Source organism: Staurois parvus, unplaced genomic scaffold, assembly GCF_062004578.1.
Source record: "Staurois parvus isolate SC_StPar_1 unplaced genomic scaffold, SC_StPar_1.0 ptg000024l, whole genome shotgun sequence".
Lineage (NCBI taxonomy): Eukaryota > Metazoa > Chordata > Amphibia > Anura > Ranidae > Staurois > Staurois parvus.
The window spans coordinates 487,276-509,158 of NW_028317820.1; the positions used below are offsets into that span (position 1 = coordinate 487,276).

The following is a 21,883-nucleotide window of genomic DNA, read 5'->3' on the forward strand; positions in this document are numbered from 1 at the left end:
TCAGTGGAGACACCGATAAGGGGTTACAGCCCCTCCTTACTCTATCCAAAAAAAAAAATGTTGCCATTAGTTGGTCTTTATATCTCTCAGGACTGCTCCTGCAGTATCACAACATAGCAGTCATCACACCAGGAGATTTGTTTAGTCTTCCAGGATAAATCTCAGAATTGTCTGTATAGTCCCAACGTAAGTCCGGTGTAATCTCCAGCAACAGGATCGGTAGAGAGACTCCTCACTTCCTACACCGTCCCTCCTGTGTTGGCTGAAATGCTGCAGAATCGTACCTGCCAATGGGCGAACGGTGACGGGTGACACCCTATTGGCTCAGCCAGTGAGGAAGTGACGATGCAGGAGCAGGCAGACAATTTCTGTGTCCTACTGTGGGTTAATTATTGTGGTATGCTGGGAGTTAATTAATATGCTGTGCTGGGGGTTATTGCTAAACTTAACACAAGCTGGGGGTTATATTTTCTGGCCCCAGGTGGGCTTATTTTAATCCCACAGTCTTGTCAGTTCACCCACAGGTCTTATTTGGTCTAAACAAAGGGAGAAAAGTAATAAACTACAAGCCATAGACCATGAAGAAATGTCCACTTGCTGGCCACACCCCTTATTGGCTACACCCACATGTGCGTGGTGTGGCACCCCCAATCGTACTTCCAGCACCAGCATAGCACCCCCAAAAATTTTTGTCTGGAGCATACAGGGGATCAGTTCCAGTAATTGCCACCCCGCCATGCTAATCATCCTCCCTGCCCACATCCATTTCACCCAGCTGCCTGGTTTCCCTTGCTGGCTTGGGCAGGAGGACTGGTGGTATCCGCTTGCTGGCCTGGGCCCTGTACTGAAGGACTATGGTACCCTATTATCTATGGCCCTGGTAGCAGGCAATTTCCTGCTAGCAGCAGTAAATCGCCTGCTCCCAAGGCTATAGATAAGGGGGTACCATCGGTTTTGGGACGTCTGCCTTTACACGCACATGAACTTTAATGGCATCCCAGTCTTAGTCCATAGGATTCAATATTGAGTTGGCCCACCCTTGGCCCAGTTCTCCCAGCTTCAACTCTTGGGTAGACTGTCCACAAGGTTTAGGAGAAAGCCTGGCTTGCATTCTCCGCTCTAATTCATCCCAAAGATGTTCTATCAGGTTGATGTCAGGACTCTGTGCAGGCCAGTCAGGTTCCTCCACCCCAAACTCACTCCTCCATGTCTTTATGGACCTTGCTTTGTGTACTGGTGTGCAGTCATTTTGGAACAGGAAGGGGCCATCCCAAAACTGTTCCCACAAAGTTGGGAGTATGAAATTTTCCAAAATGTCTTGGTATGCTGATGCTTTAAGAGTTCCCTTCACTGGAACTAGGGGGCCAAGCCCAACCCCTGAAAAACAACCCCACACCATAATCCCTCCTCCACCAAACTTTACACTTGGCACAATGCGGTCAGGCAAGTACCGGTCTCCTGGAAATCGCCAAACCCAGACACGTCCATGGGATTGGCAGACAGAAAAGCGTGATTTGTCACTCCAGAGAACACGTCTCCACTGCTCTAGAATCCAGTGGCGGTGTGCTTTACACCACTGCATCCGACGCTTTGCATTGCACTTGGTGATGTAAGGCTTGGATGCAGCTGTTCGGCCATGGAAACCCATTCCATGAAGCTCTCTATGCACTGTTGTTGTGCTCATCTGAAGGCCACACCAAGTTTGGAGGTCTTTAGCTATTGACTCTGCAGACAGTTGGCGACTTCTGCGCACTGTGCGCTTCAGCATGCCTGACCCCACTCTGTCATGTGACGTGGCCTACCACTTGGTGGCTGAGTTGCTGTTGTTCCCAGTTGCTTCCACTTTGTTATAATCCCACTAACAGTTGAGCGTGGAATATTTAGTAGCCAGGAAATGTCACGGATGGACTTATTGCACAGGTGGCAACCTATCACGGGACCACGCTTGGAGTCACTGAGCTCCTGAGAGCGACCCATTCTTTCACCAATGTTTGTAGAAGCAGTCTGCATGCCTGGGGGCTTGATTTTATACACCTGTGGTCATGGAGGGGATTGGAACACCTGAATCCAATGAGTTGGATTCTGGCCCAATACTTTGGCAATACAGTGTACATCCATTGAAAATCCCTAGTAATAAAACGGTCTCATTCATTAGTATTATAACAAATAAGACCTTATTTAAATACAGTTTTGGTTAAAATGATTTTTTTTATCAGGACAAGTAGATTGGGACCCCAAATTAAGCCTTGGACAAGTAGTTTTTAAAAAAATATTCACACCGCTGTTATTATCAGATCGTTGTGCCATTTGAACAAAACTATTGAATCCACAAACCATCGAATAACCATAACTTCCCCTCCAATTGATTTAGACTCAATTTGGATTCGATCAGCCAGGGTGAACTATAACTGATCATTTTGTGTCAATTGGCAGCACTAAGATACTTTGTTCATAACTATGGCCACAATTTGATTGATCAGATTTTGAGATTACAGGATGGAAACAGATAAGCGATTGGTAATTTATGATCATAAGTTCCGAATGCATCTAGCTATCAATCAAAATCCACTTATCCTTGTGTGGCTTATCAATTGAATGGCTTGTTGCCTGTATCAATTATTCCTTTTGGAAGAGATCAATCAAGAAATAAATCACTAGTGTATGGCCACCATTATGTGTCCAATTCATGACATTTGTTACCACTTCCTTGCTGATAATGGGGTGAGCTCTCATGGGTGCCAAAAACCCCACAAAAACAGCTCTGACAGCAAAAGGGTTAATACATGTTTAGTTCTCATGCAAATCTTTTGTCTCTCTGCATGGAAAAAGAGGAAACAGAGCCCAGCAGACAGTAGGGATATTGCGGTTACATTGTGGTTCACTGTTGTGGTCACTATTTTTTTTAATAATCACAGCCCTCAGTCTTGGTCCTGTCCCACATTTAGTTTGATGAGTCTTGTGCTCAAATCTAGCTCATGATAAAAGATAACCAAAGCCCTGCCATAACATTCATACGTTGTGTGTATGTGCATGACATGGTGATGACTCTATCAGTTTATCCCGAATCTCCTCCTTTCTTCATGAGGATGCAATGTGCTTATTTCATAGAGAGAAATGGATGGGTACCACTCTGCAAGGTTAGTGGCTCTTCTTTTCTTTCGGATTCTGATGGAGCCACCATTGGCAAAGTGCCCGATTCCCTTTAACCACTTGACCTCCAGAAAGGTTCATGACGAGAACATTAATTGATATTCAGCACTGCGCTACTTTAACTGGCAATTGCTCAGGCATGCAGCACTGCACCCAAATGAAGTTTATAGCATTTATTTTCACACATATAGAACATTCTACTGGTGATGTTTAATCACCACCAGGTTTTTTTTATATTTTATATTATATATAAGCTCCCAGGATCAGGGCCCTCCTAACCCTCTTGTATTGAACTGTATTGTTGCTGTATTGTCTCCCGTTATATTGTAAAGCTCTGAGCAAACTGTTGGCGCTATATAAATTCTATATAATAATATAATAATAATATATAAAAAGACTGAATATTTTGAAGAAAAAACATATTAAAAAAAAAACAAATCTAGGCCAAAATGTATTCTGCTACAAGCCTTTGGTAAAAAAAAAATCCCAATAAGTGTATATTTATTGGTTTATGTGAAAATCGCGTCTACAAGCTATGGGATATATACTCAAATTTACGTAGCTATTGACATTAAACTAGTAATGGCGGTGTGGTGGGAAATCTGGCACTAACTAACACTGGCTGGGAGGGACACTAACTGACTAACTGACACTGGCTGGGAGGGATACTAACTGACACTGGCTGGGAGGGACACTAAGTGACACTCATGTCGCTGGTGACACTAATACAGTGATTAGTGTTAATACTGTAGTAATGACACTGGCTGGGTGACAGGGGTGATCAGAAGGCAATCAAGGGGTTAACTGTGTGCTTAACAAGTGTATATGTGGTGCTTTTACTCGCAGGATCTGGCTGTCTTTTCTCCCTAAACTCAGAGTTCATTTCAGGTAGAAGAAACAGCCAGATTGATGTTCTGTTTGGTGTTCTGTGCTCTATGTGTATGTAAACACAGAAGTCTGTGTTGTGATTTGCCACAGCCAATCAGCAGTTATACGGCTAAAATCGTTAAATATAACCTGCTAACAAACTCATGCTGCGTCCAATCACAGCACAGATCATCAGGCACCGCACGTACGCTCGCCCAAAAAAACAGAAAGTAAGTTGTGACGTGTGGGTACGTCGCTGAGCCTGAAGCTGCTGCCCACCCATAGTAAATGTACTGTTGGCGGGTGGCAAGTGGTTAATGAGTTTACTATTGTTACCTCCTCATTATCTATTGTTAAAAAAATCCTTCATAGATGAGATTGTAAAAATGGGAACTAAAAATATTTCAGTTTTCTTTCACGTTGTAATTGTTAAAATTGCATGGAGTCTGGCTGTGAATTTGCTTGCTTGTGCTTTTTTTATGCATTGTGGGGTTTTCAGGTGCTTTTGCTTGTTTTTATTTTTCCATTTCTGTTACACAGAATACCTTCAAAGTTTGCATTTTTGTGGTTTTTGGAGAATAGTTGACTTCAACTTTTTTCTGCCAGGATGCTGGGTGGGGATTTTTGTACAGCTATGAAAATGCATTAGCTGTGAAGTTTTTTTTGTGACAAAAACTTTATCTGTACCGATTTGCATGACCTGGCTCGCCCATCCTTGTCATACTGCATCCTGCAAGTCTAGGTGGTGAAGGACTAGGCAAAGCAAAGGGTGCAGATCTCTCTAGTAGCTATACCCCTGTAGCACCCTCTGACGGCAGTTGATAAGCAAGTTCCCACACCAGAAGGTAAATCATGAGACACTAGAGGTTGGGCAGCCAATACTCTTGTACTGCTGGGGTACTCATTACCCTCCTGTCACCACAGGGCCTATGAAGCTGCACATGGGCATGTGGTCCTTGGTGAAGGCAACATCACAGTCCATGGGTGGCTGAACCGGTTGACCTGTAATATCACAGAGACTCGGAGGGCCTATTGCTTCCTGGATTAGTGTCCAGAACTCACATCTTAGAACAGCAGTGAAATCCTCTTTGTTCTGCCTTCTGCCCAGAGGACCAAAAGAACAGACACCAGACATCTGCTATTGCTGTGTATCAGGCCCACCAGGGTGTGAGAAGCCTCCACCCTATAATAGGTATTACATACCTTTCCGCTAGCCCATTAATGGAATGTCAGATCAGGAAACTTGCTTTTCTTTAGTGTTTTTTACTTGATAACACTGATAGCACAGTTATTGGCATAACCATACTCTTCACAAAAACACATGCTCCTGCATTGAGGCATTGATTGCCATGGTCCAGATCTGAGTCTCTGCATAGGCCATTCCCACAGTCCAATACCCTGACATTGCTGACCCAGGCCAAAGCTAAGGCCCAATGTGGGAAAAGCATGCAGTTATCTTACCACCACTTGATGAACTTCTTCATAGCTAGTTCTTCTCATGCACCACACTGCTTAGCAGCTCCTCATCCACTTTACACTCACCAGCCACTTTATTAGGTCCACCTTGCTAGTACCGGGTTGGACTTCCCTTTTTTCTTCAGAACTGCCTTAATTCTTCATGGTATAGATTCAGCAAGGTGCTGGAAACATTCCTCAGATATTTTGGCCCCTATCGACATGAGTTACTGTTACCTTTTTGTCATCTGGAACCAGGCTGCCCATTCTCCTGTGACCTCTGACATCAACAAGGCATTTTTGTCCACCCAACTGCCGCTCACTGGATATTTTCTCTTTTTTGGACCATTCTCTGTAAACTCTAGAGATGGTTGTGTGTGAAAATCTCAGTAGATCAGCAGTTTTTGAAACACTCAGACCAGCCATGTTCAAAAGTCACTTAAATCCCCTTTCTGATGCTCGGTTTGAACTTCAGCAAGTCGTCTTCACCACGTCTAGATGCCTGAATGCATTGAGTTGCTGTCATGTGATTAGCTGATTAGCAATTTGTGTTACCAAGCAATTGAACAGGTGTACCTAATAAAGTGGCCGGTGAGTGTATGTATCATAGCCATGGAGAGGAAGTCCAGCCCAAACTGTATGGAGACAGGACAGACACCACCCTAACATAAGACACCCAATCCTAACAGCAACAGGTCAACAACGCAAGGGGCAACCACAAGTGGGGAAAGATTTGTGTTCTTCAATGAACTAATGAAGAAAAGAATTTTATGGTGAGTACAAAACATCCCTTTTTTTCTAGCAGCTTTTATGGGGAGCAGTGGGGAGACACAGTTAGATCTCATATCAGGGCATTACTCATATCTGTCTCGGATGGGTATTGAGGAGCACCTAGTACAAAAAGCCATTTTAGGTACAAGGACGTTTTGAAACATTTTTTGGTTATGACCATCAAATACAGCCAACACATTTTGTTTCGGTGCAAGGGCTTCGCCCTTCTTCAGGGCTTGATCAGTTGATTTTATTAGCATCATGATGTTTCCGAGTGCTTACTGGGAGGTGATGAACTGTATCGATCCTTAACATAGGTCTTCTAATGCATTCCATCGTGTTTCTAATAACATCAACTGTTCAAGCCCTGAAGAAGAGGGAAACCCTTCACCTGAAGCTCATTGGCTGCATTTAATGCTCTTAACCAACAAGCATTTCAAAAAGACCTTAAAGTGACATGAACTTTTTTACTAGGCACTCCTCAGTACCCATCCAAGAATGTATCATCAACTGAGGGATCCTTTTGTCATGATCAGAGAATTGGCAGCCTAGGATCAGAAGAAGGTCCAAGTACACTATACTTTCATCACAGAACAGCTTCTTTGATGGAAGACTCACTTCATTGTATATCCGTCAGAACCAATTCCTACTCCTATGGGTCCAACCCTACCACTCACCTCAGGCATTACTCCTATCTGAGTCATGTATAACTTCTTGAAACTGCTGTTTGTGAGCTGGGCTTTGAACTGTTTAGTCCATCAAGCTGCTAGATTTGATCAAGGTTGGAAACTTATACCCACTGTTTGGACGTCTGTAAGCAGGGCTTTTTTTCACAGTGAATAGGTGCAGGAACTCCTCCTGTCTCACTCACCCCTTGTCTCCGCTCCCTTAGTACCTCTGAGCATCATCCCCTTTTAGAACCCCCCACCCCCAAGCAGCAATGGACTGCCACAACAAAATGCCACCCAAGCAACATTAGATCCCCTGCAGTATCAACAGATCTCCCAGCATCCAGCATTAATAGACCCTTCAGCAGCCAGCAACAGAAGGCCTCTCCCTCAACAGTAGATCCCTCTAAGCAATAATTGACCTCCAGCAACCTTAGACCTCCCCCCCCCAGAAACAATATACCCCCATGCAAAAATAGATCCCCTCCAGTGACAATAGATTCCCCAGTAGACAGAATCACCTACAGCCATTACGTGCACTCAGTGCTGGAGTTGCTGGAACTGCATTCCCCTGCATTCCCAATGACAAAAAAAAAGCCCTGTTTGTAAGAAAAAATTGTAAACAAAATCTTTGTGAAAAAAAATAAATGTCCGTAAAAAAGTTTTTTTTTGCATTTGAGCACTAACCAATCTGACTGTTTAAGCAGAAGGATAAGGTCAACTGGTGGCCATTTCCACCTCCTACTACAACCCGTCTTATGTTTGATAGAGGATTAGAACCTTTATTGCTTTCTGAGTGCCCATTGGGTAGATTCATCCTCTTTGTCCTGTTACCATTGACATCCTGACAGAAAGTGATGGAGACATCCAACATTCTGGAATGTGAAATGATAACAAAATCTTCCACTGGGTCACCTATTCTAGTGGCGTTGTTCTACGAGGATTTTTCTCCTCACTTTAGATTGATTTCTCTTCACTTCATAATGTGTGTCCATGACTAGAGATAAAGGGAAATCTCCCCAATGGGGCACCAACATGTCATATCAAAGTCAACAAGTCACCAAGTCAAGTGAAATAAAACAATAAATGGCTATATTAACCCATATAGTTAGCAGAATACAATATTTGTGGCTATAGTGGTGACCTGAAGGATTATTCAGTAACTGTGTTCAGCCACCCTCATGACTGTGTTTGCTCATCTGGCTTGGAGCCTATAATATTGTTTTAGGAGGAGAGAGAAAAGATAATCATGCAGAACCCTAGTCAAAGTTCACCCAGATTGACATGCGCCTCCAACGTATTAGGATAAACGGTTATTTCCATTTGAAATGAGCTCTACGCCATAACAACCAATCACAACCAGTCATGTAAAGTAGGCTCTTTTTTTTATCTCTTTCCTGACTGATTGTTGCATAATGATGTTTCTGAACAATAAAAGAATGGGGCCATGATGTTTACCAGGGGCGGACTGACAACTCATGGGGCCCCCGGGCAATAGGGGATCATGGGGCCCCTATGTCCCTACCCAAACAAAAAAGCCTATGAAAAAGGTACCAGGGGCATCTCATGGGGCCCCCTACAGACCCTGGGCCCTTGGGCAGTGCCCGAATTTCCAAATGGTCAGTCCGCCCCTGATGTTTACTGGCCTTGTTTAACCCTTTCCCTGCCAGAGCCACTTTTGCATTTTTTTAAAAACACATTTGCACACTATCCTTTGTATTGCAACAAAATGTTGTCATGCAAAAATCAGTCAGGAAATAGCTAAAACAAATGTGAGCTTTCTTTACATGAAAGGGGCCATTTTTTAGGTCAAATATAAAAGATGAGGTTGTGCTGAGTTAATAGATAACCAACAAGTCAAGCCTTAAAATTGTGTGCACCCATGAAATGGTGACAAACGTCCGTACTCTGAATTTTCCATAGGCAAAGCTTTAAAAGTCCTTACAGGCTGTCAGTTTAGAGTTATTGTGAATAATAACCATAGAATTATAGCTGGCATTCTGGAGTGTCTGGGGATAGGTAACATGTGTAGCACAATCAACCTTTTCATACACAGGTGCCTCCAACGTGTGTTCATGTTTGTACGTGCATGTATGCAGAGGTGGGGAGGGCTCAGAATGTTTTGGTAGGATTATGTATTTAGGGGTAACTTTTTTTTTTTTTTACTTTTCTTTACATTAAACTTTATTTTTTTATTAAATCAGGGACCAAAAAACCCCTATGTGATACAATTTTTTGTGGCAGGTTCTCTATTAGACCCCTGATGTCTCAGCTGTCTTCTATTGAAGCAAAGGGAGTGCAGATTGCACTCCATTAGCTTCTACCCTAGCCACCGTGGACAGGGAAAGTGACAGCAGAAACCAGAAGTGATGTTTTTTTACGTGTTGCTTCCAAGTTTTTACAAGACTGGGGAGATTTATTCATTACAGGTACTTATATAGTACCATCAATTTACGCAGCGCTTTATATACAGTCTATATTGTACATTCACATCAGTCCCTGTCCCCAAGGAACGTACAATTTAAGGTCTCTAACTCACATTCATACATACTCATACTAGGACCAATTTAGACAGCAGCCAATTAACCTACCACCATTTCTTTGGAATGTGGAAGGAAACCGAAGTACCTGGAGGAAACCCACGCAGGCACAGGGAAAATATGCAAACATTTGGTGCCGTGGTTGGGATTCAAAAAAAACAATCCTAGTGATGCTAGGCATAAGTGTTAATCATTTAGCCACTGTGCTGCCCAGTGAACGAATGCAGTCCTGGGTCCTCAAATGGAAGCACAGAGTATGTGGAAGTGATTGAGCAGCCTGCCCACTTGCTTCCATCTCACAGTAGACAGTCAGTTTGTCAGATTTACACACATTGTGTGTACAGGGAAGTCTAACCTGACCAGACATGTTAAAGACCAACTCCAGCCAAATTAGGAACAGGTGTGGGGGTGTGGGGGCAGCATGGTAGGGCGATAGTAAAGACACAGAGTCCAGTTGCAAATAAACTCAAAACTTGTATTGCAGAAATTGTCAACTACAAAGAAACCCTGTGGGAGAGTTCAGTTCTTAGCAGTCCAGTTCTTGGAAGAGAGTCAGCGGGTAAAATGCACCAACAGCGTTTGTCTTCAGAGTGTGGAATGCGGCCTGACTGGCAAAGGGGAGGCCACCATGTAGTCCCTAGCCTGTCCTTACTTTTCTGGAATCTTTCCTGCCACTATCACTTTTCTCTGACTGGCAGGTACTCTTTCCCTGTGCTAGCCACTGTGCAAAATGTGCACCAAAACCTGGGGGCAGGGACTTATAAAGACTTGACTGACCCAAGATGGCTACCAGAGGTCACCTGGATGTACTATAAGCCACCCAGAATGCTTCCTCCAGGAACCGGGAAACCATAGAGAAACTAGGTTTCTCCTGACTTCCTCTCCAGTCTGTGACACTGCTCTTGTTGAGCGCCACCTAGAGTAGAGAAAGCAGCCTGCATCTGCCTACACGGGGAAGGGATACATTTACTATTAGGTTTTTATTACAGTCTTTCTCCCTTTCGGTGAGATTTCCTCCTATTTCCTGTCCAGACAGGAATCAAACACTTTTTTTTATTCAAATGGTGAATGACTAAAACATCAGTCAGGTTATTATAAAAATCTGTGTCTTCATGTCCCAGTGAAAACCTCTCCCTTCCTTCGTGCTGCTTTCACAAACTATCAAAAACTCAGGAAATTAGTTAAAATCTCAGCAACAGAAATAAAAAAAAAACTTGACAGGAGTATATGCTTTCCCAAAGTCTATCAAAACTATGGAAACAAGTTTTGGCTGGAGTTATCTTTGCCTATCATTATTACAAATAAAAAATTTGGCTCCATTAATGAAATGCAGATGTTCTTAGGGGCCTTCACATATCTGTCAATGGTTTCCAGGCCACCCAGGGCAGTTTATGTGTAAGTACTAGTGGCAGGAACTCTTTTTTATTATTATTATACAGTATTTATATGGCGCCAACAGTTTGCTCAGCACTTTACAATATAACGGGAGACAATACAGCAACAATACAGTTCAATACAAGAGGGATAGGAGGGCCCTGTTCCTTGGAGCTTACAATCTAGGAGGGAGGGGCTAGTGGTACAAAAGGAAGTAAACTGTGGGGGATGGACTGGTTGGAAGAGTAGAAGATTCCATTATTAGCTGAGGGCAGGATAGGCTTCCCCGAAGAGATAGGTTTTCAGAGATCACCTAAAAGTGAGCAGAGTTGGCAATAGTCTGATAAATTGGGGTAGAGAGTTCCAGAGGCTGGGGGAAGCTCTAGAGAAGTCCTGGAGATGAGCATGGAAGGAGGAGACAAGGGAGCTAGAGAGTAGGAAGTCTTGCAAGGAGTGGAAAGTACGGTTTGGGTGGTATTTGGAGACAAGATTGGTGATGTAATTTGGGGCAGTTATGAATGGCTTTACATTGTTAATGTTTTGAATTTTATCCGTTGGGCAATGGGAAGCCAGTGGAGGGATTGGCCGGGAGGGATGGAGGACACTGAGTGGAGGCCAGTGGAGGGATTGGCAGAGAGGGATGGAGGACACTGAATGGAGGCCAGTTGAGGGATTGGCAGAGAGGAGTGGCAGATACAGAACAGTTAGTAAGGTGGATGAGTCTGGCAGCAGCATTCATGATAGACTGAAGAGGGGATAGCCTGCGATTAGGTCGGCCAATGAGGAGGGAGTTACAATAGTCAAGGCGAGATATAACCAGGGAATAAGTTGCTTAGCGGTTACTGAGGTTAGGAACGGGCGTATCTTGGAGATGTTGCGGAGGTGAAGTCTACTAGATTTAGACAGCGATTGGATTTGGGACTGAAAGGACAGATGGGAGTCTAGGATTACACCTAGCACCCTGGCATTAGGGGAGGGACTGATGATTGTGTTATTGATCTTGATGGAGAAGTCAGGGGAGGGGGCACGGGCTGGGGGGAATACTAGGAGCTCAGTTTTGGAAAGATTGAGTTTGAGGAAGTGGAGTGACATCCATGCCAATATGTCACTTAGTAGGTTAGTAATGCGAGTGGAGACTGAAGGAGTGAGGTGAGGGGTAGACAGATAGATTTGCGTGTCATCAGCATAGAGATGGTACTTAAAGCCATGGGAGTTTATCAAGTGACCAAGGGAGGAGGTGTAGATGGAGAAGAGAAGGGGTCCAAGGACAGAACCTTGAGGGACCCCTACAGAAAGAGGGAGTGAAGAGGAGGAGCCAGAGTTATAGGTAACGCTGAAAGAGCGCTGCAATAGGTAGTAGGAGAACCAGGAGAGAGCAGAATCTCTGAGGCCAAGAGAGTGAAGTTTTTTGAGGAGGAAGGGATGGTCAACATTATCAAAAGCCGCAGAGAGGCCAAGTAGTAAGAGTACGGAGTAGTGGCCATTGGCTTTAGCAGTCAGTAGATCATTAGTGAGTTTTAGTAGGCAGTTTCAGTGAAGTGTAGTGAGCGAAAGCCAGACTGTAAAGGGTCAAGAAGGTTGTTGTCAGTGAGGTGGGAGAGCAGGCGATTGTATACTAAGCGTTCTAAGAGTTTAGAGGTAAATGGCAGCAGGGAGATGGGTCTTAAGTTGTTCAGGTTGGTGGTGTCCAATTAGGGCTTTTTGTATTTGCAATGAATATAAAAACGTTCTGTGTTCCGTGATATACGATAAAGAAATATATGCTTGAGTGCCTAAGTATGAGCTCTTGCCCAGCTATCAGCAATTTAGTAGATTTTTTTTCCAGGTTTTATTAAAAGGCAGAAGCAAAAAGATGGGTGGAACTTTGAGTCCCCCTCATCTCCTGGCCCTCACAATTGATCAGCAAGACTCTCCGTCACAGTGATATAGAAATTGTTAGGTTTGGACAGTGGATGCCTGCTCAACTGCAGCTCCTGAAGCTAATATTTGGATCAAAACAAGTCTGAAGGGGTCTTTCCCAATAAAACAGGTGTACATTAAAAAACTAACTTTAGGTTCAATCCTCTGTTGACAGAGGAAAAAATACTTTACTGAGCAAAGCAAAAAAAATGTTCTTCTTGAGGAGCCAGTTTTGACTGATAATCCAATGACTGGTGGGATAATGATGAAGAAGTGGGAGAGGTGGAAGAAGCACATATCTACAGGAATGAAGTAGAAGCAGGGAGATCCTTGTACTGCAGGTCCTCAGGTACAGCTTCCTCTTCAGCAAGGAGAACAGTGAGCAGCACAGTAATGCCATCAAAAAATCTCACTGCAAATCTGGGGAGCCTAGCAGTCAGGGGCAGCATTGCCCTTTGCCAGGGGTCTTCAAACTTTCTGAACAAAGGGCCAGTTTTCTGCCTTTCACACTTTAGGTCTGTGGCCATTGGGAGTAGAAAAGGTGCAAGTGTAAGTGGGAAAAAACACTGATATCATCTTTGGTGTCGATGAGAGGAATTGTGCCCCAGCATTGGTGTCATTGGGCCCCATTGTTGGTGTCATTGGGAGAAATTGTGTCCCATCGGTGGTCTCCTTGGAAGAAATTGTGCCCCTTCATTGGTGTCTTTGGGGGAATTGTGCTCCATTGTTGAAATCAGTGTCAACAGGACCAGATAAGAGTAAGCGAAGGGCCATATTTGGCTCCCAGGCCACAGTTTGGAGACCACTGCCCTACATGACCTCACACTACAGACTTACAGTTATGAGTCCCAAGGCACAGGAGACTTTCTACTGTTTTTCAGTAGAAATTCAAGACTAAAAAAGGAGATTTTTAAGGATATTATTTAGATGTAATTACATTTCTACTCCCTATAATACAGCAAATCTACATTTTTTCAGGTCACTTTAAAAGGGACAGTATTCCTGTAAAGGCACACTGCTGAAAAATGCTTTTGCCATATCTAATTACATTCTATCTCATCTTTTGTATGTATATATATATTTTTTTTATTTCAGCCTTTCTTCACAATGAAGCTGCCTTGGTGGTTTTTGCTCCATCACCACAAAGAGCCCAGCTGGGAGAAAACATGGTGTTGCCATGTTCCTTCAGAGTGGATGATAATCCAATAAACCTTCAGTACCTCGCCATTTTGTGGCTTTTCCAGGGCAATGAGATTCTAAGGTTTGACAACAAGGGAGAATTGTCACAACCAAGAATGTTTATCAATAAACAGGACATCACCAAAGGAATCGCTAATATGGAAATTAAAAATGTCACCATCTCTGACATTGGAAAATATCGGTGTATGGTAATCTACAGTCCACAAAAGGAATCCAGAGACGTTGACCTCAGTGTTTATGGCAAGTATTATATACAAACATGTACAATATTACTAAATATTTAAAGGACCTACAAGTAAAAATTACAAGGATCTCATGGTATTTTGACTTCAGATATCACAAAGGCAGACTCTTGCCTGGTGTGCTTTGTCTATATGACCTACAATTCCATTGGCCTAGTCATAAATTCATATTATAATATTTAAAAATAGAATAAATATAGCAAAGAAGCGCATTAAGATGTAAATGTTTAGTGAGCTAATTTTGTGCAGATTTTGGTATACAGGAGCATGATGTAGTATGAGGATAATGTTCAGCTTTATGACAACGGCATGGTTGGTCCTGGGCGATAATTTTTGTGCTGGAAATTTAATCGGAATGATTTTAGAAATGACTACTTTAATTTTTATTGATGTTTTATTTTTCCAACACACACCTTAAAAATGGATCACACCTGAAAAATGAATGCATCACGACCCAAAATGTAGTTGCTCATTCTAACCAAAAACTAGCTTATAGGAAATCTATGATTATAGCATATACTTTCATTTATACATCAGCATGGTAATAGCAATACAAACAATAGTTATATTTGACCATCCAATATAAGTTTACTTGAAAAAATGTCTTTCATGTGGTGAATGCTGCCGAACTGCTGGTCATTTGTTTGCAAAACATCCTGGATTCCCTACATGCTTTGCAGCTTCTCCTTTTCTGTTTTCTATCAATATCTAAAGACTATATATCCCATGGTCCCTCGATGTCTGAAAGTAGTGATTCCTGTACTGACTCTGCCTCCTGAAACACCTTCTCTCGTCACCTCTGTAATTCAGAAGGCAGACTCTGTGAATTCTGTGATACAGTGGTGCCTACCAAAAGGGTATAATGAATACATGTCTCAGAATTCATGGAAGTAAATGTGTGGGGAGTAGGCTAGAAATATTGTAAATTCAGTGAAGAAATTAATAGTTAATTTAAATACTGGCCATAGAAACACTTTAATGTGAACACCCGGCCATGCTATGAACATTCCAAGTGTTTACAGATTCTGAACAAATGAGCTTTAAAACAAATTCCCCCTGACCTCTGTAGCTGAAGATACTGTGAAAAAATTTATCTTCAAAGTTCACAACAGAAATTCTCAAGACTGAACAAAAATGGAGGTAAACTTACTATGGGGCCTAGAAACACATGGGCCACAGTTTAGGCAATCATGTTTCAAAACCAATTAAAAAGCTTTAGGTTATTGAAGCACAAGATTATCGGTGTCCCTGCCTGCCTCATCTCCATGGCCAAGCAGCAATTATGGCAGGAGGTATTTGTAAGGCTTAGCTGCTTCTTAACCACTTCCAGACCGGACACTTTTACCCCCTTCCTGACCAGGGCAATTTTCAGCTTTTAGCGCTATCACACTTTGAATGACAATTGCGCGGTCATGCAACACTGTACCCAAATGAATTTTTTACCATTTTTTTGAGACAGATAAAGCTTTATTTTGGTGGTATTTATTCACCACTGGGATTTGTATTTTTTTTGCTATGTAAATGAAATGTCCAAAAATTTTGAAAAAAAAGTGTTTTTTAATACAATTTTGCAAATAAATAATATTTCATCATAAATCTTAGCCAAAATTTATTCCGTTAATCCAAATTAGTTTATAAGCAAAAATTATAATTTTTAAACATTTTTTTTTACATTTTTATTTTTTTTTTATATTAATATTTTTTTTTTTTATTTATTTTTTTTACATACTGTCACCCTAGCATGGTGACACTGTACTACTTGTGGGGGGTGATGAAGATTTTTTTTTTTTTTTTTTTACACTGATTGCTTTTACACCCATATAGGATGTAAAAGCAATAATTTCTCTTTCTCTCTGTGTGCATTCTTGCACTCATTGAAAAGTACTGAGTGAGCTGTGATTGGTCACAGCTTGTCACGTGGTACAAGGCTTTTGTGAATAGCCTTGTACCATGTGACCTCTGTGATCATTCACAGATTTCACACGTAGTAAGCAATAATGTCACAAGTGACATCTTGCTTACTACTTTGCATGTGATCACTGATTGGCCAATCAGTGATCACATGATCGGGACCTCGTACAGAGGTCCCGTCCGACGATCGGTGTTTCACTGTGTCCGGAGGACACAGCGGGCACCGGATCGCGGTCCTGCGCGCTCCCAGGGAGCGCGCACAAGCAGGGTGCGGGGAGGCCGTTTATAGACGGCCACCCGACCCTGCAGTGCCACCGTCCAGCCGTTTATATACAACGGCCGGACGGGAAGTGGTTAAAAAAAAGACAACAGCATGGAGAAGCTGCAAACCTGAAGTCATAGCTCCAATCTTAATTGTGTGTTCTCTGTAAAGTCCACTGATTTGCACCATTTTGGCAGTTTGGCAGATTAGATTTGACCATTTAAATTCCTTTCTTGTCTGAAAAAGAAGAACTAAAAGGAAATTGTGTCATTAGATTGGAGCTCTGTATAGATTAGGAACTTCCTTCCTTTTGCCATAATTAGCATATTCCAACTGGGTATCAGATATATATGCAGTTGTGCTAAAAGGTTTGCCTCCCCAGCATAAATCATGAAATTTTGCCATTGACATTGAAAATATGACTGATCATGCCAAAAAACTGTCTTTTATTTAAGAAAAGTGATGATATGAAGCAATTTATTATTACATAGCTGTTTGACTCCTTTTTAAATCATAATAACAGAAATCACCCAAATCACCCTGAGAAAACGTTTCCAATCCCTTGGCCTTGGTGCAGACACACAAGGTGACACACACAGGTTACAATGACAAATTAAAGGTTAATTTTCCAAATCTGTGGTTTTTTAAATTGCAATTAGTGTCAGTGTATAAATAGTCATTGAGTTTGTTAGCTCTCACGTGGATGCACTGAGGAGGCTGGATACTGAGCTATGGGGAGCAGAAAAGACCTGTCAAAACACCTGCGTAAAATAAGAAAAAACAGGTTGCGCTAAATGTGTACAAATCAATATGAATCAATCAAAAATTGTGTACAAATAAAGACCAACAAACAAAAAGTCCAAAGTGCTTGTGATATTCAAATTATCAATGGTGTTCAATGTAATATCACCAAGTGAATCCAACACCAAAAAAGGTTAAATAAACTCACCAGAGCAATATGCCGATCATGTTATAAATCCACATATAGCGCTTGTTGCTCTGGGAGCGCTGGTCTGTATATAGTAGAGGCAACACTTGGAGTTATAGGATCTGATCTCCAGGAAGTGATAATCTGCAGGACTGTGTATCATGTAAATTTTCTTCAGAGATTTGGCCACCAGACTGAATAGGATGATGAGATCGCCACTCGGGAAAGAAAGTAAAGACTCATGGTGCAGTACGTAGTAAAAACATCCAATTTAATAAAAAAAATGCACTTACCGCAAACGGAGTCCACGCCGACACCGGCATATACAGCGTGTTCAAATTTAAAACAAGCAACACGGACCCAGGCTGGCTTGCGCATGCGCTGTACCAGTAAACTGGGAGCGTCCTGACGTCACATCCAAAAGCCCGACCTACGCGTTTTGTCATCGACGTCCTCACGGATAAATAATTGTTCAGGATACAAAGAAAAACCAGGCTGCTCTGGACAAAGATGATGCGGTTGTTTCAAGGAGCACAATACGACGATACTTTAACAAAAATGAGCTGCATGGTCAAGTTGATGGAAAGAATACTTTACTGTACTAATGCCACAAAAAAAACCCAGTGAGGTGTGTCAAGGTGTTGTCGGGCATATTGTAACGGACTTGTGGCATTGGAGTAGTAAAGGCTTCTTTCTGGCAACTTGATTAAGGCAAATACCACTTGGCAAAATCAGGAGCAGGACACCACTGACTTTCTTAGCTGTCTGTAAGGCTGGTATTCTGGTCACTGCTGTAAGGGTTGCAGTGTTTCCACTGGCCACTAATGTAAGGGTATTTTCCTTTATACAGAGCATTTTTCTCACTGACCCCAGATAAATCAGATTTTGTAGGAGTTCTCTGGGACCTGAAAATTATTTTAGGGGTTCCTCTGGAGTAAAACGGTTAAGAAAGACTGACTTAGCTTTTTCTTCTCAAATGTGCACATTTTAGTTACCAGGCTTCAACCCGCTTTGATACATTTTAGATGTCCAAAAATGTTATCTTGCATATCTTTCTGCCTGAACATGATATTGTTATCTACTCAGCAGATGTGTTCAGTGTGCCATTTCTTATTGATATGCAGAAAGTTTGTAGTTTAAACTTTCTGCATTGATTGGTAGCTAAAGATACAAGACTCTACTACTTCCATAACTAATTAAGGTTTACTGTTGTTTGCAGCAACTCCATCGGTGGTGATTGAGCAGGTGGAGAAGGAGGACAAGATGAACATTGCACTGTGCTCAGTGACTGGTTTCTACCCCAGAGATATCACAGTGGAAATGCTACAGGACCGCACAATCATAGAGGACTCTGTACTGTCTGAATATCACACAAATGCTGATGGTTCTTACTCAGTTAACAGGACATGGAAGATACCAACCGATGTATCGCCAAAAATATTGTCCTGTTCGGTCCATCATGAAACACTCACAACTCCTGTACAAAAAGACCTTCAGTTGGTTTATCAAGGTAAGACCCACAAACGATCCTGTACTGTCTATTGTAAACCAACAAGGAATGTTTACTGACAAAACTTAAACTGCAAGCCAGGGGTGGACTGACAACTCATGGGGCCCCTGGGCAATAGGGGATCATGGGGCCCCTGTGTCCTCGCCCACACCCAAAAAAGCCTATGAAAAAGCCAATGAAAGGTACCAGGGGCATCTCATGGGGCCCCCTACTGACCCCGGGCCCTCGGGCAGTGCCCGAGTGCTTGAATGGTCAGTCCGCCCCTGCTGAAAGCTACACCACAGATAGATTTTTGAATGAGATGTTACCCCTTAACATCACCTCCTGGTGGCCCTTGAAGTGGACTTTAATACCCAGGAGGTAGCACATCTTCTGTATCATGTAAACACTGCGATTGGCTCTAATGGTGTTCATACAATCAAGAGCTCATCCTGTTGGATACTGATCAGAAACCTCAACAGGTAGATCTAATGGTATTCATAAGATCAGGAGAGCATCCTGTTGGATCCCGATCAGAAGCCTCAACCAGTAGATCTAATGGTGTTCATACGATCAGAAGCTCATCCTGCTGGCTCCCAATCAGAAGCCTCAACTGGTAGATCTACTGGTGTATCAATATGGGTTTCAGAGGTTGTTGTTTACACTGACCCTATGACCCCTTGACAATTCCAATCAAGAACAGCACAGATCCCCTGAACCCTGTACAGTAAGGAGAATCTATTTAACTGTCTTAATAGTTTAGTTGTTTTGCCCTAAGAGCTTCTGTTCATCCCAGCCAGCACTGAAATTACCCTGTGGGAAGTGGTAGCTGCATTAGTCTTCTTTTCAGGTAAACAACAATTTCAGCAAGTACAGAACATACCTGTTGATCCTGCTAGAAATGCAGTGTCCTTGTCATTTCCAGTGAGTTGAGCAAATAACAAAAACCGTCTTTCTTGTGTCAACTAAAGTTCCCATCAACCTTAAAGTGATTCTAAAGACTTATATAATTAAAAAAATAAAAACAAACATGTCTACACTTACCTGCTCTGTGTAGTGGTTTTGCATGGATCCTCCTCTTCTCGGGTCGCAGTCTCTCTTGGCCCCTCCCTCCTGTTGACCTTGTTATGGGGGCACTCGCTACTCTGTGTATCCATTCACACAGGCCCCGCCCCCTGTCTCTTCTTAGTGGCTCACTGGCTGTCATTGACAGCAGTGGGAGCCAATGGCTCCCGCTTCTGTCTCAGCCAATGAGAAGAGGAAGTCCCGATATAGCCGAGACTCAAGTGCGCACTGCTGGATCCAGAGGGGGCTTAGGTGAGCATTAGGGGACTGGGAGAGAAACTGCTCACAGAAGGTTTTTTACCGTCATGCATAGAATGTATAAAGGTAAAAAACCTTCAGTCTTTACAACTACTTTAATGTAATGGAAATGAACATAGGCAGATGTACGAGGCGGTATCAAAAAGTTTCAAGACTAATTTTGTAACACGCCTACTGATGGCAGCACAAGGCTGCACGCACAGTCACAGGGAGCACTGAACTTCATAAGTCAATGTGCCAAAAGACATTGTCCTGTGCAGGGGCAGACTGACCATTTGGAAAGTCGGGCACTGCCCGAGGGCAGTTACCCCTAAATACATAATCCGACCAAAACATTCTGAGCCCTCCCCACCTCTGCATACATGCACGTGCAAACATGAACACACGTTGGAGGCACCTGTGTATGAAAAGGTTGATTGTGCTACACATGTTACCTATCCCCAGACACTCCAGAATGCCAGCTATAATTCTATGGTTATTATTCACAATAACTCTAAACTGACAGCCTGTAAGGACTTTTAAAGCTTTGCCCACGGAAAATTCAGAGTACGGACGTTTGTCACCATTTCATGGGTGCACACAATTTTAAGGCTTGACTTGTTGGTTATCTATTAACTCAGGACAACCTCATCTTTTATATTTGACCCAAAAAATGGCCCCTTTCATGTAAAGAAAGCTCACATTTGTTTTAGCTATTTCCTGACTGCTTTTTGCATGACGACATTTCGTTGCAATACAAAGGATAGTGTGCAAATGTGTTTTTTAAAAAATGCAAAAGTGGCTCTGGCAGGGAAAGGGTTAAACAAGGCCAGTAAACATCAGGGGCGGACTGACTATTTGGAAATTCGGGCACTGCCCAAGGGCCCAGGGTCTGTAGGGGGCCCCATGAGATGCCCCTGGTACCTTTTTCATAGGCTTTTTTGAGTTTGGTCAAGGACACAGGGGCCCCATGATCCCCTATTGCCCGGGGCCCCTGTGAGTTGTCAGTCCGCCCCTGGTGCTGTGTACATTGGGAGCTGTGCTGCTGGTGCTATTCTGACCACATGCGTTACCACACCTGCTATTTCATCATGGACGAGTTAGAACAAAGAGCAAACATGAAATTTTGTGTGAAACTGGGCAAATCTCTGGATCTCCACAATGTTGTCAAAATGGCGACCTTTGAGCTTGATCTTCATCTTCGGGAAGAGGGTATTTTTTGGGGTTGAGCTCGTTGAAGGTCTTCCTGATCTCTCGTCATCTTCCAGTGATGTTCTTCCACTCTTGAAGTGCATGTTCCACTCAAAACACCTCAAATGACCTATTGCAACATCACCGTAAGCTTGCCGAATCACGTCAAATGTCTCTGTGGCAGATTTGCCCAGTTTCACGCAGAATTTTACATGTGCTCTTTGTTCTAACTTGTTGTCCATAATGAACCAGCACATGTGATAATGCACATGGTCAGAATAGCATCAGTTGCCCAGTTCCCGATGTACACAGGATGATATCTTTTGGCACACTGACTTATGAAGGTTGGTGCTCCCTGTGACTATGTGTGCAGCCTTGTGCATTTTACAATACTAGCCTCAAAACTGTTTGATACCACCTGGTATCTGATGTCCAGCCCAGGTGGCAACCATGGCTATCCCATAGATGCAGTGGAGGAATGAATGTAGGCATCTTGTACAGAAAGTGTTTTATTCATAAGATTACAAAAAAGAAAATGGCAAGAAGAAAACTAATGAAGCCACCACATCTAAGGACTAGTAAGCTGTAGTAAATTATATTTTGGCTTTTATTTTCACTTTAAATAAAATGTTTA

At 42.7% G+C, this 21,883-nt stretch overlaps 1 protein-coding gene across 3 annotated transcripts in view; it reads left to right on the forward strand.

Annotated features, from left to right (window-relative positions):
- The window catches only part of LOC149472050 (uncharacterized), a 481,288-nt gene that overhangs the window by 10,197 nt on the left and 449,208 nt on the right, over nucleotides 1-21,883 (forward strand). For all 3 annotated transcript variants that reach the window (XM_089693277.1, XM_089693286.1, XM_089693293.1), the window contains exons 2-3: nucleotides 13,820-14,164; nucleotides 18,487-18,777. In XM_089693277.1, the coding sequence (XP_089549403.1) occupies nucleotides 13,820-14,164; nucleotides 18,487-18,777 (636 nt within the window). The remainder of the gene's footprint in view (nucleotides 1-13,819; nucleotides 14,165-18,486; nucleotides 18,778-21,883) is intronic.